The sequence below is a fragment of the Tenrec ecaudatus genome, chromosome 14 (genome assembly GCF_050624435.1).
Source record: "Tenrec ecaudatus isolate mTenEca1 chromosome 14, mTenEca1.hap1, whole genome shotgun sequence".
Taxonomy (NCBI): Eukaryota; Metazoa; Chordata; class Mammalia; order Afrosoricida; family Tenrecidae; genus Tenrec; species Tenrec ecaudatus.
Window position 1 is genome coordinate 120507804 of NC_134543.1, and position 20495 is coordinate 120528298.

Sequence of the window (20495 nt, forward strand, 5' to 3'; positions counted from 1 at the left end):
TAATTCCATCCATCATTAGTCTCTGTGTGTATATGTGTGTGCACATGTATACACTGGACAGCCATACTTTTCTCCATTTTTCCACTGGTGGTTCTTGTTGTCTGCAGGAGACTTAATTCCAACTCAGATGGGTTTTAAGTGATAGAGACAAACTGTTTCCTGGTATTGGATGGTAAACTGCAAGGTTGGCAGTTCAAACCCACCACTCTCTTGTTGGGAGAAAGATGAGGCTGTCTGCTTCTGTAAAGATTTACAGTCTTGCAAACATACACTGGGTCCCTACGGGTCAGAATTCACTCCGTGACAGTGGCTTTGGGTTTAGCTCTCTCTGGGAACAAATCATCAGGTTTTTTCCTGCCGAGTTGCTGGTGAGTTAAAACTCCACATTTTTGTTTAGCAGCTGATGCTTAACCATTTTGCTACCAAGAGCTCCTTAGTTTTCCAATAGGATTGGTATACATTTTATAACAAAACTGGCATAAGTATTGTAATAAAATGTTGAAATAAGTAAATGAATGCAGGCTTTAAAAACTGATGAGGAAAAATAACAGTTTATAATGGGGAAATCAAGGAAAATGTTGACTGAATTTCCACCCCCCCCCTCGATCTTTAAAAAAAGGCAATAAGATCTGGATGGACAGCGAGACAAATTTGACCAAATTTTAGCATGTCTACTAGGCAGATTTGGACGGAAAGTTAAAAGGTCAAATGGAAAATTCACATCTGCGTTCCTTTTTCATTCTCTAGAAACTCCTTTACGATAACCCAATATAGTCATCAGACCAAAAAAAAAACGAGGCATGAAGACGTGAGTAATTAATTTGAATATTATAGGGCAACCAGAAAAGGGAGAACAAATCGGACAGACATAACTCATTCAGAGAACTTGACAGTTACTGCCTGAGAAGTGAGTAAGACATCTATAGAGACAGACGCTTTCTTTATAAATAGATATTCCTCTAATTGCTTCTCTCCCCAATTCTCATTCATGTGTATTCGAATAGTTCAGAATCTGCCTCACAGACGGCTCACCGAATGCTTTAGTTCCACACATAAGCTCTCAAGAGATAAGATGCAAAATGTACACAAATCAAAGCTCCTCAGTAAACATTAGCTTCTTTGTAAGCGACTTTTGTTTGCCCCAAGGGAAATATATTCATCTTCATCCTTGCCAGACTTACAATTTACCCTCTCAGGAGATACCCAGACATAAAAATATTTTAGTGGGCATTCACAAGGGCGCATTGTGCTGGCATTTTTGTTAGCTTGGGGAAGTGGGCCAGGTAACTGACACTCTCTTTTGGGTGTCACCAAGAGGGTGTGTTAAGCACATGCACGAAGCTGTGCTGGGTAAGGTAGGGAGGACATGCTAGACAGTGCAGGCAGTGGAATTACTCTGACAATCACGTGGAAGAAGGGTCCCTTAGAGGGACTGGACTAGGCCAACACCCCCAGTGTTCGATCATGCCATTGTCCACAGACCTGGTTGTTTCAGGCAACCAAGTCACCGTTGCTCCTACCCGCTTGTCTGCGAAAGAAGGACTTTGCTCCAGGTGGCAAAGCAAAGTGCTCGAGGACCAAGGCCAAGTCAAAGTTTCTTTAGGATGGTGTTATGGCCTGAATTGTTTCCCCAAAAAATGTGTGCTGAAGGCCGAACCCAAATGGATGCGACCCTGTTTGGAGATCAAGCCCATTAAACAAGACGCAAGGGAACGCCATCACGTGAAGCCAAGGAAGCCGAAGGATTGCTGGGAGCCTCTAGAACAGTGGTTCTCAACCTTCCCAGGCCGCGACCCTGCATACAGTTTCTCATGTGGTGGGGACTCCCCAACCACAACATGATTTCCGTTGCTACTTCATCACTGTCATCTTGCTACTGTTAGGAATTGTAATGTAAATATCTGATATGCAGAATATATTTTCATTGTTACTGATGGAACATCATTAAACATAATCAATCACAGAACAATATGTAATTATATATTGTGAAATATTTAGGTGTTTTCCTATGGCCTTGGGTGACCCCTGTGAAAAGATCCTTTGACCCCCAAAAGGGGTTGTGACCCCAGGTTGAGAACCACGGCACCAGCAGGTCGAAGAGGGCCATGGAATAGCTTCTCTGCGCACTCAGAAGGAACCAGCCTGGTCCTGATCTGGACTTCTACCTTCTTGAATAGTAAGGAAAGAAATTTCTCTTCTTGAAAGCTACATCCTCTGTGGCATTTTATTACAGCAGGCCTGGAAAACGAAGACCTAAAGCAACTCAAGTTGACAACTCTACCCAAAAAGACGCTGAAAGAAACTCACGAATCGACTGGAGTTGTTGTTCCGGACGGTCTTGGCATTCCCGAAGGCCTCCAGCAGGGGGTTGGACTGCAGGATGATGTCCTTCACGTGCTGTGACGACAGACACACCAGAAGTCAGGGAGGGGCAAGCACTCACTGTGCATCGATGTCAGCTTTTCCCGAGCACCTGATCTCTGCGCTAAAGTCAGAGGTTTCCAGTTCAAGTGTCTCTGCTTTCTTTTTCCCTACTGGGCAGGTGACCTAAGTCTTTTTGGGTCTCCTAACTCCCTTGGCTTGATACCAGATTACCCGGAGCCAGACTACCACAAATAAATCAGTAAATCAACTCGTAAATTAGGTTTTACACATAGACCTACACATGTATCCAGACTAGGCTTCCAAGCTGGTCCCTAAGAGTGGTGGGTATAACAGAGGGGGGAGAGTAGAGCTGGGGAGAGGTTTCATTGCTGATCTTTAAGAGTCTTTATGATCAATACGTCTTCCCAGGTATGTCACCCATCTTTTCCAGGCATCAGAAGGCGTTGCTCCACCCCTTAAAGGGCGTGGCAACACAGCCTCCTGTTTCTCAAGCTTGAGTGTGCATGCCTTACCTCAGGAAGCTGCTTAAGATGCAGATTCTGATTCAGCAAGTGGGGTCGGAGCACCTGCATTTCTAACCGGCTCGCTGTTTATGCTTTGAAAGTTCTCACTTTGAGCAGCCAGGGTGACCACTGGATGGTGTGAAATAATCCTCGGTCCCTGGTTTTCGAGCACCCCGCTCGGTGCCAAACTGCGAAGTGTGCGCAAACACACCATGGCCACGAAACAGATAGGATTTGATGTTGCCGAGGGCTTTGAACCAATGAGTCATTCCTTGTACTTCCAATTATTCACATGCTACGGTTAGGCATGTTCCAGAAATAACAAGTCTTCTGGCTTGGACTTTTAAGCTACTGACTAATTCTGAGCCAAGACCTCTGCATCCCTGCTTTCTTAGGAAAACAGGAAGAGGCAAATCAGGAGTCAATGTCTGCAAGTCTGGTTACCAGATCGGTTGTCTGTCAGGTACCGGGTTAGATTAAGCCTCTAACTACGAACTGACTCCACAATAGCTGTGGTGGTCCTCGGCAACCTTCTGAAAATTCAGGAGAGAGACTGCCACAAGGAATGAGAATTGGCATTCTATCCCGATGGGGGATTTTCCATTAGCAACGGCACCAAGGGCAGATTCTGGGTGGTCCTCCCACAGTATTCATTTCAAAGCGTACAGCCCTATAGCCAAACTGCCGACTCGCTCTAAAAAAAGCTCATGGATCTATATGAACTTTTCTCTGTAAAATTAATTTTCAGGGCGTAGCTCTTCGTTGGTTTTCTATTTTTTTGGTTTGCTGGACACGCATACTGTACCATTTATAAAAACACCACTTCTCTATGGAGATAACAAAAGAGAGGCTCTTTTTATTAAAAAAAATTGTTTTTAAATCATTTTATTGGGGGCTTGTACAACTTTTATCACAAACCATCCATCCATCCATTGTGTCAAGCACACTTGTACATTTGTTGCCCTCATCATTCTCAAAACATTTTCTACTTGAGCCCTCGGTATCAGCTCCTCAGTTTTTGCCCTCCCTCCGTCCCTTGATAGTTTAGAAATTATTATTATTTTTTATGTCTTACATTGGCTGATGCCTCCCTGAATCCACTTTTCTGTCATCCATGCTCTGGGCAGGGGGTTACAGGTAGATCATTGTGATTGGTGCTCCCTTTCTTCCTCCACCTTCCCCTTACACTCTTGGTATGGCTATTCTCAATATTGGCCCTGAGGGGTTTATCTGCCCTGGATCACTGTGTTTCCAGCTCTTATCTGCATTTTCTGTACCCGTGTACATGCTCTGGTCTAGCCAGACTTGTAAGGTAGAATTGGGATCATGATGGGGGCGGGAAGAAGCATTAAAGAACTAGAGGAAAGCTGTATGTTTCATGGGTGCTTTACTGCACCCTGACTGGCTCATCTCTTCCCCATGACCCTTCTGGAAGGGGATGTCCAGTTTCCTACAGCTGGGCTTTGGGTCTCCACTCCACACTCTTCCTCATTCACAATAATATGATTTTTTGTTCCTTGATGCCTGATAGCTGATCTGATTGACACCTCGTGATCACACGGGCTTGTGTGCTTCTTCCATGTGGATTTTGTTATTTCTTAGCTAGATGGCTGCTTATTTATCTTAAAGCCTTTAAAACCCCAGACACTATATCTTTTGATAGCCAGGTACCATCAACTTCCTTTATCACATTCTCTTTTGCACCCATTTTGTCTTCAGTGATCATGTTGGGAAGGTGAGCATCACAGATTGCCAGGTTATTAGAACAAAGTGTTCTTGCATTGAGGGAATCCTTGAGTAAAGGTCCAATGGGTCAGTGAGGGCTGTTGTGTCTCATGATGGGGCCGGCCTTATGGACCTTTCTGTGCATTGGCTGCTCTGAGCAGGAATATCATTCTCAGGGCTCGACGGGCCAGGATGTGCTCCACTCTCTCTCCCTTTCCCTTCATTTGCTCCTCTGTGCTCTGATCAGACATGTCCCTGTCCCTGAGGTATAGTTTCAGTGCTGTCCTCTGAAGTGAATTATTCTGTGGGGAGGGGTTAATTGAAAATCTTGATGCATATTTCCATCCATCTATATCTATCTGTGGTAGACCTGATGGTATAGTGGTTACATGTTGGCCTGCTAATTCCAAGGTTGGCAGTTTGAAACCGCCAGCCTCTTCTCAGAAAAAAAGATGGGGCTTTCTACTCCTATAAAGAGTTACAGTCTTAGAATCTCACAGAGGCAGTTCTACTTTGTCCTAGAGGGTCACTATGAGTTGGCATCAACTCAACGGCAGTGAGTGATATCTATCTATGTCTATCTTAATGATATTATTCAACATAATTTCGTGGCCTGGGTATGTTAGGAACAGGTTAAAGGGATAGTTCATCCACAAAACAGTGTCATAGGTTTCTGTCCTCATGTAGAATCACATGACTTGAGAAAAGTAGGTGGACCCAACCACAGCCGCCTTGGTTTCGGAGCTACAACTCCAACAGGTGGCCTGGTGACAGATGTGGCTATCAAGTACTGCAAGATAGCCAATTCCAAATGATACGTGCTGTACATGGAAAACAAACACGGGCTTCTCAGCAGCCAAACAGGGTGCTCTGGTGGTGCCGTGGTGAAGCACTCACAGTGGACAGTAACAACACCGGCAGTTCTGGTCCCTGGTGGCTCTGCCGAGGAAGACATGGCCGTCTACTTCCCTGAAAATGACCCCCTTGGAGACCCTGTGGGGCAGCTCTTCTTGCGCTGATGAGTCATTATGGGTTGGCACAGACTCAATGGCAACGGGTTATTTTGGTTTTAGCATCAAGAACATGTACAATAGGTCATTGACTTTTTAAGTTTCAATAACATGTTGAACTAGTACATTTTGCCTATGTTGGTGTAGGACACCAGGTATGGATGTTTACTTTGGAGACAGAGCGGTAGGAAAGGACATTGCCATGCATTTTTTAAAAAAGTCTACAGCTGACCATGGCAATAGTATTGCTTATTAATGATTCCGATGTTTTTATCTATAGATTAAAAATTTGAACCTTCAATTTAAATAATTTCAAAGGGTCTTATAATGGAACAAGGCCCCATTGTTTCCAGGGAAGTCTGCTATAATATGTACTAGAGGAAGAGGATTCGAGTAGCGATACCAGGAGGGCAGGGGGAAGTGGGGGAGAGGAGGGAAGAGGGAACCGATCCCAAAGAAGAACACATCACCACTCCCTGTTCCCCCAGGGGGCTGAACAACAGAAACCATGTGGGAAGGGAGACAGTGGTCGGTATAAGATATGAAAATAATAATAATTTATAATTTATCAAGGGGTCACGAAGGTGGGGGGAGAGGGAGGGAAAGAAGAGGAGCTGATACCAAGGGCTTAACTAGAAAGTAAAGTTTTAGAAAACACTGGTACAGATCAGAACTAGAAACACAGGGAATCCAGGATGGATGACACCTTCAGAACCAGTGGTGAGAAGGGCAACACCGGGAGGGTGAATGGAAGGTGGGGGAAAAAGGGGGAACCAATTACAATGATCTACATATAACTCCCTCCCTGGGGGATGGACAACAGAAAAGTGGGTAACGGGAGATGCCCGACAGTGTAAGAAATGACAAAATAATAGTAATTTATAAATTATCAAGGATTTGTGAAGGTGGAGAGAGGGTAAAAAATGAGGAGCTGATACCAAAGGCTCAAGTAGAAAGAAAATGTTTAGAAAACGATGATGGCAACAAATGTACAGATGTGGTTGACACAATGGATGGATGGATGGTTTGTGATAAGAGTTGCACGAGGCCACAATAAAATGATTAAAATAATTTTTTAAAAGATTTACATTGACATCTCTCTTGGGGTGTGAGAGGCAGTCACAGAGAGGTGACCAGGATGAGCACTGTGAGCTGGGCAGCCCTCTGTGACCCTAACCACCACCCACATTGCTTTCTGGAATTGGGGGGTGGCGGAGTGGCAGGAGTGGGCAGCTCATCCACAGCTGGCGATGTTGTTTCTGCAGGACAGCGAGTGAAGCTGAAAACAGGGCTCTGTCGGTTTCACTAGCTCCACCGCCATCCCGAGTCCCAGGTCCTCTGCCCACCTGCTCTTCTTTTTACCACGTGGCCCCTTCTTTGGGTCTGGTGGCTTCTCATTTCTCTCCTTTGCCCCCTGCTTCCTTTCTCCCCTATTTTCTTTGTAGACCCCTTTTCTCTCTTTCCTTTATTTGAGAATTTGTGTCTCTTTCTTACCGTGGTAATTCAGCTACATCACTTAAGCTAGGAAAGGCTCCGAGGGGCAAGCAGGGAAAATATGCCCTTATTCCAGCTTCTCCACGCCAAAGCACACGTTGCTGTTAGCTCTCTGGTTCTGTTTTTGATATCTTTTCAGAGTTGCGCTATACAAATCCAAACACACTTAGATTTTTTTTTTTTTACCTAAAATGGTCTCATATCCCACATACTGTCCTGCGTCTTACCTTTTTCCATTTAATGACAGGTCTTAGAAATCATTCTCTATCAGTGCATGAAGCCTCGCTTTTCTGGCCGTATCAATTGATGAAACCATAAATTATCTTATCAGCTGCTTTTTAATGAGCATTAGACTATTGCCAGTTTTCTCTCACTATGGAAAATGTTACATCAAATAAATGCCTATATGTAGGAGTTCCCACCCATTTGAGTACATTCAAAGGATAAATTTCCATAGGCGGAATTGCTGAGTTGTATGTGAATAAATTTGATGAAATTTTCTAAGACAACCTTCATCGCATTGCACTCATTCTTGCTCTTTTCAGCAATGGATGAGAGTGACTTCTGTCCCTTCACTTTAAAACACGATAATGTGTCTGCCAATTTGATAGATCAGAGATGACAGCTTCACTAATTTGGTCCACTTTAATGTACAGTTCTTTCGTTATTATCGAGACTGAGCATATTTCCTATTTTATATTTTTACCCATGCACTATCGTTCATGTCCGTATCTTCCTTTTGGACTGTGGACTGTCTCATGATCTGTGGAAGTTCATTACCTATTGGGCATCTTCATCTTATACAATTTCTCTGCAGATTTCAAGTTTCTTTGCTGTACAGCCAATCCCTTTCATGTGGAGGAAAAATGATGTTCTTCCAAGAGCAAATGGAATCTCTTACGGTCTCACGATGGACCATCGCCAACTCACCTGAACTTTGGGGCCTCCTCCAGACACCCTGGAGACATAACTCATGATGTATTTGGCAGCTACGGTCTTTCCAGCACCACTCTCACCACTGAGGAAAAAGAAGCACAAATAGCCGCCGATGAAGTGGATCACAACCAGCCCTCTCCTCCCCGAAACACAACCCCAAAGAAACGATGGAAACGGGCAGAAAGAAATCCAGTTTGACACACACAATGGGCGCTGAAAAGGTTAATCACATCAGGATGAGAGGACCGACATCACTTGGTTGGCCAACTAGGTTAACATGGTGTGGACCAGTGATCATCTTAATTACATGCATGTATGCATTCAAAATGCCCACTAACAGGAAAATGACTTGGAGAAGTAGGAAATGTTACGTGGAAATTACAGATGTCCTATGAAAAGTGAAAATGTACGGGAAAAGGCATATGAAGTAATGGCATCTACACAGTATGTAATTCATGGTTACCAAACTGTACTAAGACAACAACAACAAAAAGCACACACACACAAAAGACTGGAAATAGCTACCATGAGATAGTAGCAGAAGTTTTGGTCAAAGGCAAAGAGGTTAGGAGAGACTTTCAGTTCATCATTTTCCATTCTTTTAACAAGAGAGTTATGCTATGTCTGAAATCAAAAGAGGAAAATGTAGGCATTTTCAGACTTCAAAACATGTGCCTTGACGATGCAAGTATCTTTATTTTCGGAGTTCTAAAATTAAATGATGAGGCAATGTTAATCACATCCTGAAGAACAAAGACTACCTTCCACTTGGCAGCCTTTCAGCATGGGGGAAGTCCTTTGTTACCAGGACTGCCCACTCTGCAAAATCCCCTTCAGCTCCCGGTGGCCGCCATTCCCAGTATGCTGAAGCCACGCAGCTGCCCACTAGTGGCCTTTGAGTGCCCGTGATAGATTTAATTAGGTTAAAGGAATCCACATATTGTTATGTGAAACATTCAAGCTGTTCTATGTTCATGGAACGGTATTTTGTTGGCTTGGGGGTGGTCAAGAACTTTATGGTGCAAACGCATGCTTTCCTGAGAGCACGGAGCCTGGTGAACGATCATCAGCTACTGGGTTACCCAAGAAGAGAGAAAACGGGGCCTAGGGTGCGAAGTAAGCAAAGACACCCTGCATATAGCTCCTATGGGAACCAAAATTTGAAATAGTTTGATGTTAAAAAAATAATAAACAAAAGAAAACATTAAAAAAAAGATCAAAGTAGTCCTCATGGCAAAACTCAGAACCTTGCTGAATTTAGTGCAAGTATTGGAGCGGACTTGATGTCAACCACTTTAATGTATTTTTGTGTTTATTTGAGGGGGGTGCCAGGTGGTATAGTGGATTACAAGTTGGGCTGTTATCTGCAAGGTCAGCAGTTCGAAACTACCTGTCCCTCCAGGGGAGAAAGATGAGGCTTTCTCTTCCCGTGAATATTTACAATCTTGGATCATCCCTGTCCCCAGGCAGTTCTACCCTGCCCTACAGGGTGGCTATGAATTGGGATACACTTGATGGTGTGAGGGTTCCCCACCCCGCCTTTTGTTAAAAGAGGAAGCTGTAGGAAAGAGAACGAGGAACCTTCTGTTGAGGATTTGGAGCCTCCGAAGGTCTAAGTCCATCTCTACAATGCATCCACCATCCTAGCATTGAGCTACTGGATTCTGGGTCCTCACAGCAATGTCATAGGAAAATGATGGATGGCAAAGAGAAATCCAGCGAGTCTCTAAGGAGATGTCCCGTCACTTTCAGGGAGCATGGTGACTTGTAGCCGCCAGTAGATGGAGGAAAGATTTCAACTTCCAAAGGAAGCTGTCTGGCCATTACTGCAGGAAAAGGTCCTAATGCCTGAGCAGTCAAGGTCTGTGACTTCACCAAGGACTAGACCTTGGAGTTTAAGGAGGTCTTCCAGCAGTTTGAGCAAACAGGTGATGGCAACAGCCTGGACAGCCAGTGTGGGGATGTGTTGAGGGCCCTGGGTCAGAACTCCATCAATGCTGATGTGCTCACGGTCCCGGGGAGTCTCCATAGTGATGAGAGGAATGCGAACGTGCTGGATTTTGAGTGCTTCCTGCCTGTGCTGCAGACGAAGGCCCAGAACAAGGACCAGGGCACCTAGGAAGACTGCATTAGAGACTTTCAGGTGTTTGACAAAGGGAAGGACACTGTCATGGAGCTGAAATCCAGTATGTCCTCGTCACATTGATGGAGAAGGTGACAGCGGAAGAAGCAGAGGTGGCAGGGCGCGGGGACAGCCATGGATGTATCAACTATGAAGAGCTCGTCCGGATGGTGCTGAAAGGTAGAGAGCAGCCCTTCCCATGTCCCCAGAGCTGCGATAGATTTAATTAGGTTAAAGGAACCCACATATTATAAAATTGTGATGGAATTTAGCGTGAAACATTCAAGCTGTTCTACTGAGCCACCTCTTATCTGCGAGCCGCTGCCCCTCTTCCTTCTTTCCTAAGCCTGCGGGACTGTAACCCCACATATGCTGCCTTTTGATCTCAAATGCTTGGCCATCCTAATGCTTGCATACCCCCGAGGGTCACAGTCACCCTAGTCCACCTGGCTGCTGCTCAGCAGAAGACTGATGTGGGGCGGGAGGGGTTAGAAGGGGGATGGACTGTCTCAGGAGTTCCATCGGTCTCCATTTGGCCCATAAGCCTGCTCCGCGTGATTCTGAGTTTTGGTCCCCGCTTCTCCCGCTACCCGAGACCTAATCCGATCCCGTTTAGTCATTAGTAGTGGTAGCGGGGCACCATTTAGTTCTTCTGGGCTCCGGGTCCCGGAGCCTGATGCTTCCATGTGCCTGTGATTTTCATCACTGTCTTTTAAAGATAATCGTTTTACTGGGGGCTCGTACAGCTCTTATCACAATCCCTCCATTGTGTCAAGCACATTTATACGTTTGTTGCCATCATCGTTCTCAAAACATTTTTTTTCTACATGAGCCCTTGGTATCAGGTCCTTTACGAGAAAGTAAAGTTTTAGAAAACACCGGTACAGATCAGAACTAGAAACACAGGGAATCCCTTTTCCGCTCCCTTCTGCCCCCTCCCTCCCGAATCCTTGATAATTTATAAATTATTATTATTGTCACATCTTACACTGTCTGACGTCTTCCTTCACCCACTTTCCTGTTGTCCATCCCCCAGGGAAGGGGTTATATGCAGATCATTGTGATCGGTACCCCTTTTCTCCCCCCACCTTCCTCTTCCCTTCCTGGTATCGCTACTCTCATTATTGGACATGAGGGGTTATCTGTCCTGGATTCCCTGTGTTTCCAGCTCTTACCTGTGCCCATGTACATGCTCTGGTCTAGCCGGATTTGTAAGGTAAAATTGGGATCATGATGTTGGTGGGGAGGAAGCATTAAAGAACTAGAGGAAAGTTGTATATTTCATTGTTGCTACACTGCACCCTGACTGGCTCGTCTTCTCCCCGTGACCCTTCTGTAAGGGGATGTCCAATTGTCTACAGATGGGCTTTGGGTCTCTACTCTGCACCTCCCTTCATTCACATTAATACGATTTTTTTGTTCTGGGTCTTTGATGCCTGATCCATGATCCCACCTGATGATCACACAGGCTGGTGTGCTTCCATGTGGGCTTTGTTGCTTCTCAGCTAGATGGACGCTTGTTTATCTTCAAGCCTTTAAGACCCCAGACACTATCTCTTTTGATAGCCGGCACCATCAGCTTTCTTCACCACATTTGCTATGCACCCATTTTGTCTTCAGTGATCGTGTCGGGAAGGTGAGAATCACAGAATTCCAGGTTATTAGAAGAAAGTGTTCTTGCATTGAGGGAGTACTTGAGTAGAGGTCCAATGTCGGTCTGCTACCTTGACACCCTAGATGGCTGCTAACAAGTAATTAAGGCTTCAGCCACTGCTCAAACAGGTAGGATGTAGATTTTTTTATGCCAGTTGACCTTGCTGTATCCTGAGACTGTGGTACTAACCCCCCTGGACCAGCAACTCATTTCTCCAAGGCAGCTGGGAGTTATCATTGAAATGGTCAGCGCAATCAGACTATTTACTTCCCAGATCATGGTCAGTCTGCACTTGCTCGCACTCAAAGCACAGGCTCAATAGTGAAGTTCCATTTAACAACGTTGGGAAAATGTAAAGAGTCCATGTACAAGGTGGGAGCGTCAAAAAGCTCACGGAAAAAATAGCGTCCTTTAATTCCACTTTCCAGGAACTTTCTCAAGCCTCCTTCTATGGCTTAACCTTAGCTGCATTTTTTCATGTTGCCAAATATTTTTATAATTATTAGAGATGTCTGCTAGTATTGCATAATACCATAAAATGAGTGCAGCTTAAAAAAAAACTAAGTGTACTATGAGGAGACTTCAAAAATTCCTGGAAAATTTTTATTATCTTTTAATGCCACTCTTTCATGACCTTTTTGAACACCTGCATATAAGCAGAAAACCACGTATCTGTAAATGTGATTGCAACTATGTAAAAATAGTACATGAGCAAAACCAGAAATAGATTCAGGAAAAGAAATGACTTCTGACTTGTTGGGGGGACTTGCTAATGAATAAATCTTTTAAATTTTGACGTAATTTCTGTTAATATTCCATCCCCCCCCAGCTAGGCACTTACAACATTCAGACTTTTAAGAACAAAACTCAAATAAAGTGGTATTCATGTATTTATTCAGTGGACATGGATTGTCTAAGACCCTAATCCCACCCTCTTGTGGGTCCCACTGTCGGGGAGCCGACTGCCTCCTGGGAAAGACAAGCAAGTGTACAGCCATTGCCAGTGGACACATGGAAAAGGGTTAGGGAGTTTCCTGATTCAGATGTGTGCTAGGAGGCTTCCCAAAGGCAGTCACTGGTGAAATCCCAACTAGACAGGAAGAAGTTAGCCAGGTGGCATATATATATATATATATATATATATATATATATATATATATATATATATATATATATATATATATATATATATATACAATAGTGTGTGGGAGCGCAGCCTGAGCTAAAGCTCAGAGGCCCAAACATTATGGTGCTCATGAGAAGGGAATCACACATAAGGAAGCTGACTCGGTGTCTTAGCTCCTTGGGCAGACCCTGCTCATGCTAAGCCCATCAGTAACAGATTCCTGGCTACTGTCAAGAATCTATACATTAAACAACAAAGTTGGTCTAATTAGACTGAAGGAAGGACCAGTGGGAGAAGTTTCTGTCTCTGAAAGAGAGAGTTGTGAGCAAGGAAATTTGTCCCTCTCTGATGGCTACTGAAAGCCAACAGGCACCATCTAGACTTGGGGACTTATCTTAAGAAGGCTGGATTGTGCATCAGATGGGAAGGACCCAATCCTTGCAGCCCCATGGGGCTTCTGGTGCAACCAGCCCTGGATCCACACAACCTCTGCATATCTTGACATCCACTGACATTTCCTTAATTTTTAAGCCAGGAGGAGTCAGATTGATTTTCTGTTGCTAGCAGCTCCCAGCATCTCAACAGGAAGCGCAATCACGGGCATTTCAGAGTACTCTGAGAAAGAAGCTCCCTAGAGAACATAAAGGCGCCCTGGTGGCCTATCTGTTAGGTTACAAACCCCAAGGTCAGCAGTTTGAAACCACCAGATGTTCCTTGGGAGAAAAGTGAGGTTTTTTACTTCCGTAAAGAGTTACCGTCTCAGAAATCCACAGGGCCAGTTCTGCCCTGTCATGATGTGTTGGGATGGACTCTGTGGCTGTGAGTCACAGAAAACAAGATGGAGAGGTCTGAGAGGGGGAAGGAGAACCACAGGGGTCACCGTTGTGTCATGGAAACCAGGGGAGCCAGGGCCCACTGTGTCAACAGATCAGCAATCACCAAGACAACCAAGTCCTGAAAATTCCCACTAGACTCTATTTTCATAGACAGAACTTGATGCTTATTTCAAAGGATTGAAAGTACACAAGGTTTTTTTAATAAAAATAATTCTGAAGGATGAACATATTTGTGACTGAAAAGCAATCTGTTGTGGCATCCTAACTCACAGAGACCTTCTAAGACAGAGTGGAACTACTTCACAGAATTTATGTGCTCCGTCGGAGCAGCTGGTGGAATTGAACTGCTGAGTTCCAATTAGCAGCCAAGAGCTTACCCATTGGACCACCAGGACTCCTTGAAAAATAGCCTGGAAGCTGAGAAATAATATTGATTCCAAAGGAGATTTCCAAGTAGCAACAGAAACACTGCAGATGCAATAAAAATATGCGGACAATCCTTGAATGTTTAAGGCATGCCAGGTAGTATGCTTCCATTTCCACAGCACGTGATCCTCCTCCTCACTCTGGGAGGTTGGTACTATCATCATCATTATTTAATGTAAAGAGCTAAGAAACTCATGACGGACAGAGCATGTGAGTGGCAAAGGAGTTTCCAGCCCCAAGGAAGGGCTCAAGACAGTCGGAGCCCGGAGCCTGATTCATGGCGACCCCATATGTGCCAAGATTAAAATGTATCTCCAGTGGTGAGGCTTTTGAGGCACCTCTGGGTGGCCTTGACCCTCCAACTCTTCAGTTAGCTGCCAAGCTTGTTAATGGTTTGTACCACCCAGGACTCCACACTGCCTCAGATGAGGGTAAAAACCTTCACGAGGGTTGGAGGATCCATTAAAATCGACAATATTTCCCAAAGTCACTGGACAAATGGCATTAAACAACAACCACAAAACAAACTCACTGCCATTGAGTGAATGCCAACTCAGAGTGCCCTCATAGGATAGGGTAGCACTGCCTCTGTGCGTTTCTGAGATGGCAACTCTTTAGGGGAGCAGAAAGCCCCGTTTTTCTCCCATGGGGCGGCTAGTGGTTTCAAACTGCTGACCTTGTGGTTCACAGCCCAACATGGAGCTGCTAAGCCACCAGGGCACCTTGATGAATGGCATAGTTGATGATATAATCAAGCGTTTGTCTACTCCTGAGTCTTTATAGATACACACTCCTTTGGGCAAGCCTTCAGCCAAAAGACATTTATTATCTTACACACAGTCGGAACTAACAAATAATAGCTTGCTTCCCTGTGATCCCGAGACAAGATAGTTCTGAAAGAATAAGAAACCACATCAAAGGAGGTTTCTGGGCAGCTCGCACCAAAGACTCCATTCACTATCTCCCTTCCTGGCAGCCCTGCTGGGCCAGGGGACAGAACCACGTCCTGTCCTCGGTAAACCGTCTCTGCTGTCCAGGGTGGGGAGTGGGGCAGTGAGGGAGGTCTCAGGGCTGGAGCTGCGTTCTCCCTCAGACCTTATAATCACATACAACTTTCCTCTAGTTCCTAAATGCTTCCTCCCCGCCACTATCATGATCCCAATTCTACCTTACAAATCTGGCTAGACCAGAGGATGGACACTGGCACAGATAGGAACTGGAAACACAGGGAATCCAGGATGAATGATCCCTTCAGGACCAGCGGTCAGAGTGGCGATACCGGGAGGGTAGAGGGAGGGTGGGGTAGAGAGGGGGAACTGATTACAAGGATTTACATATAACCTCCTTCTTGGGGGATGGACAGCAGAAAAGTAGGTGAAGGGAGATGCTGGACAGTGTAAGATATGACAAAATAATAATTAATAAATTATCAAGGGTTCATGAGGGAAGGGGGAGCGGGGAGGGAGGGGAAAAATGAGGAGCTGATGCCAGGGGCTTAGGTGGAGAGCAAGTGTTTTGAGAATGATGAGGGCAATGAATGTACAAATGTGCTTTACACAATTGATGTATGCATGGATTGTGATAAGAGTTGTATGAGTCCCTAATAAAATGATTGGGGGAAAAAAAGGATAGAAACCATTTACTTATAAAATGCTCAAAAAGTAATATATTTTATTAAATCTACATGCAAGACTAAAAAAACCCTCAAATACATAGAATGGCTACGTGTAATGTAGACATTGTGGGGCAAATGACAGAATACTAAGAAAGACAACTTTTTAACATACCGAGGAGCATGTGAATCGGACCCAGAGCTGGTATTTCTCCGCAATCCCAGACAAACGCTCAGCCCCGCAGTGGTGCCAAGCACACGAGATCTCCCACCTACAAGTTGTCAAGGCAATCAACAGTGGTCATCTCGGTCCAGCCTGAGGCACCAGTGCGAACCCCATGTTTCGTCTGAAGCCCGGGTCTGAGGCCCAGCTGGGCTACTTACTAGCATTGCATTCCTCTTAAAGTTACTAACAGATACTCGACAGCACTCTGTCATCCTTTAAAAGTACTTAACCGGCACGACGCACACCCCACGAACACTTCAGAGGGACACTGCACACGCCTTTGAGGCCTTCACCCCATTTTGCAGATGACAAGACCGAGGCTTCCCAGAAGTCACCCTCTGTAGGTAGGCCAGAATAAGATTCCACCTGTGACTCATCCCCCCCCCCTCCGAGGCCTTTCCACCTAGCCACGTGATGGTGAGGGGGACAGGTAATTCAGAGAATCTAACCTTTGCTGACACCAAGCAATAGAGAACAGTGGAACGAGGGCAGCACCTGCCGAAGCCAGTGTGGCTTTGCCGCGTGTTAAATGTGAGCGTTTAAACAAGCTTCATTGCCTCTCTGACACTCTTGATTTTTACAAAAGGGTTGAAATACTGAGTTAAGGCGCCCCAGGTGGCACCGTAGGTTAAGCCCTGGGCTCCCCCAGTGCAGCATGGTGAATGATGAAGTTGTTTCGCTCCCCGGAAAGATTTACAGTCTCAGAAACACCATGAGGCTGTTTCCATTGAAAGGCAAGTTTTCCAGTGAACACCTAGTTAGAAGAAAGCGTGCCCAGGCACTTCCAGAATGGAAGTCGGACAATGCAACTCTGGGTCACAGCGGTGTTCAATCTGCAACTGATTATGGGAAGGCTGGGCTTTCTACTCCCCTCCAGAGTCACCGTCTCAGAAACCCACTGGGCTGGTTCAGAACTGTGTGCTGGCATCGACAAGATGGTAAGGGATCTGCTTCATTATGCATGGCAGATATTGAGAATCTGGGGCCAGTCGATGACAGCTGATGACGATAGCTAGTTGGAGAGGTGGCTGTGCACATTGGAAACGGTGAAAGCCAAAGGTGTCAGACTTAGTTATGAATACAGGTTATGCATTAGTCACTGAGTCCGCTCTTGCATGGGACACTTGCAGACCCACAGCAGGTTGGAAGGTTAAGGTTCACAAGGAGCTTGGGGAGAAAGTAGGTTTGGGTCCTTGCCCTTCAAATCTACAAGCAGAGAGGTGGTGCTCATGCACACCTCCGCACAATTGGGGTGGGAGCTGATGCCCTCCCTTTCCAGGCAGGCCTGAGTGATCGGGAGCTCAAAGATGAAAACTGCTGAGAAAAACAAAGAATTGGGTGGACCAATGACACTCAGGAGAACCTTGAAAAGAGTTCCAAAACTAACAATGAAAGGTTCCTAAAATACATCAAAGACAGGAAGACAGCTGGAGAATCAGTGAGACACTTGGGAGTGCCAAGGAGAAGAACTCAAACCGAATGCTAACGGTCGTGTGGGTTTCCTGCCAGTAGTAGTGAGCCCTCTGCAAAATGCATCCGGAAGCTGACTGGTGAGACTGTTTAGATTCAGTACTGACCACTCTCTCCTCTGCCTCTAGATTTCCCTTCAAATTTCTTTCCCCTCTTTCTTTAGTCTTTGAAAACCGACTCTGCATCAGCTACTTAAGACACAAAGGATACGAATTTGATAAACTGGTGTGGTGGGCCCTCTCGACCGCGCCCCCTCCCTGAAAACAAGGGTTTCAGACAATTCACACAGCAACAATAACAAACCAACAATAGAAGCTGCATTCAATGTGAGCATTTCAAGGTGACAGCAGTGACAAAGCAAAGCAAAAAACAGGCCAGGATGGTCAGAGTTGATGCAGGCCCAAGGTGATGGGATTCATGTTTGGCAGCACAGGGTAGCTACCGCCTACCTGTTCTCCAAGGCCCAGTAAGTCCCCACAGAAGTCATTTGGCAAGGACATCAGAAACGCCTCCAGACAGGCTGCCTAGATCATGCCCGGTTAGGCTGACCCAGCTCACTGCCGTCGAATTGATTCTGACTCACAGTGACCCTGTAGGCCAGAGCCAACGTAGAACTGCCCCTGAGGCTTTTTGAGGCTCTAACTTTTTACAGGAATAGAAAGCCTTATCGTTCTTCCAAGAAGCACCTGGTAGTTTCGAACTGCTGCCCTTGTGGTCTATTTGCCACTAGGGCCCCCCTCCGACGAGGAGTTACTGCTGTTGGTAGGTGTCAGCCAGTCGGTTCCAACAGAATGGAATGGTCCTGTGCCATCCGCACCTTTGCTCTCATGTCTGCGTCCATTGTTGCAGCCACCGTGTCAATCCATTTTACCAAGGGCCTTCTTCAGTTTTGCTACCCCCACCCCCCATTTTACCAAGCCCAATGGCCTTCTCAAGGGACTGGTCTCTTGTCACAACATATCCAAAGCACACGAGACAAAGTCTCACCATCTCCATCTCTAAGGGGCATTCTGGTTGTACATCTTCCAAGATAGAGTTGCTTGTTCTTTTAAAAATCATTTTATTGGGGCTCATACAACTCTTATCACAATCCACACATACATCAATTGTGTAAAGCACACTTATACATTCGTTGCCCTCATCATTCTCAAAACTCTCACTTTCTGCTTGGGTTCCTGGAATCAGCTCCTCATTTTTCTTCACCCCCTCCCCGTCCCCACTTCCCCCTTCCTCCTGAACCCTTGATAATTTATACATTATTATTTTATCATATCTTGCACTGCCCGGCATCTCCTTTCCCCCACTTTTCTGTGGCAGTTCATGATACTTTAATTACCCTCCACCATATTCTTCATGATTCAAATGCATCCATTTTCCTCATTTCTGGTTGGGCTCCAGCTGGAGGACTGAATGTCGATTAAATCCTCAGAGGTCAGATTCCCTTCGGTAACTCTTCCTACATACCTGGCCCTGCTTATGGGCATGGGCATAACTACGGCCACCAGACACCGGAACGTCTGGATGAAGAAGAGCGGAAGACAGGAGGGGCAGCATCGGAAACCGGCCAGGAGAAGCTGGATCCACGGGGCCAGAGTGACGGAGACACCTGGGTGGATTTGCAATGCTTCCTTTTATGGTGCACTATGGAAAGAACTCGAATGGGGATTTGCTCCCTTCGTGGTAGCTGCAGGAGCCGAATAAAGGTAAGAAGCTCCACTGAAGCTAGTTTTTGGAAATATCTTAGTGGCTTCATAAGTGTCTTATAGAATTAAGATTTCTATACCATCGCCTACTTCTCTCTGTGTTTGTCCATTAAATAATACAAGTAAGATGTAAGAAAATTAGATAATGTGAAAATAAAAGCATTGATTTTTCTTCGGTATTTCTTTATTCCATGTCCAACTTTCACATGTATAAGAGACGACTGAATATAGTCTTTAGAAGAGCCTCCTTCCTTTTCCACACTTTAAAGAGGGTTGTGCAGCAGCTTCACCCAATGAGGTGTGTTGTTTGCTCTCTCGATAGCTCCTTCCATCAGCATCGATTGTGCATCACAGCAAGATGGAGTCCTTGACAATTACGTGCTTTTCTGTTATGGTCCAATTTTGAGGATCTGCGTTTTCTTTATATTAGTTGTCATCCATATCGAAAGCTGTAATCCTGGATCTTCGTCAGCACGTGCTTCAAGTCCTCCTCACTTTCAGCCAGCAAGGTTGTGTCAACTGCACATGGAAGGTTGCTAATAAGTCTTCTTCCAATCCTGGTATCACGTTCTTCCTCAAAGAATCCCATTTCTCTAATTATTTGCTCAGCACGCAGATGGAAACTTTCCTCTTAACTGGAGGGTAGCTAAGGCAAGTGGAAGAAACGAAGTCAAAAAGCTGAACAGAAAATGTCAGAAGGCATCTCAAGAAGACAAAGTAAAATATTGTAATGAAATGTTGACAGACCTAGAGTTAGAAAGTCGAAAAGAAGGAACACGCTCAGCATCTCTAAAACGGAAAGAATGCAAGGGAAAAAAATCAAGCCTGGAGTTGAAATATGTTAAGATTCTATAGATAAAATATTGATGATGCAAGAAACATCAAAAGAAGATAAGAATTCACAGTCAATGTGCCAAAAAGAACTAGTCAAAATTCAACCATGTCAAGAGGCAGCGTATGAGCAAGAGCCATGGGCACTAAAGGAAGAAGTTCTAGGAGCTCTGAAAGCATTAACCACAAACAGGTGTCTGGGAATTGATGGACTTCCCATTGAAATGCCTTAACCAGCTGATGAAGCAGTGAAATACTCATCTATGCTAGGGAATTTGGAAGACCATCACTTGGCCAACTGACTGGAAGGGATTCATATCTGTACCCCTTCCAAAGAAAGGTGACCCAACAGAATGAGCAAAGTATAGAACACTGTCATCGATCTCACATGTAAGTAATATTTTGCTGAAGATCCTGCAACAACGTCTGCAGGAAG

At 45.1% G+C, this 20495-nt stretch overlaps 1 protein-coding gene and 1 pseudogene across 1 annotated transcript in view; one reads left to right on the forward strand and one right to left on the reverse strand.

The window, feature by feature from the left end:
* The window catches only part of MYO1E (myosin IE), a 247587-nt gene that overhangs the window by 102478 nt on the left and 124614 nt on the right, over positions 1-20495 (reverse strand). Inside the window, exons 5-6 of the mRNA XM_075531887.1 lie at positions 8048-8135; positions 2308-2397 (exon numbers count right to left, since the gene is read on the reverse strand). Coding sequence (XP_075388002.1) covers positions 2308-2397; positions 8048-8135 — 178 coding nt within the window. The remainder of the gene's footprint in view (positions 1-2307; positions 2398-8047; positions 8136-20495) is intronic.
* On the forward strand, positions 9811-17786 carry LOC142426116 (myosin light polypeptide 6-like; annotated as a pseudogene).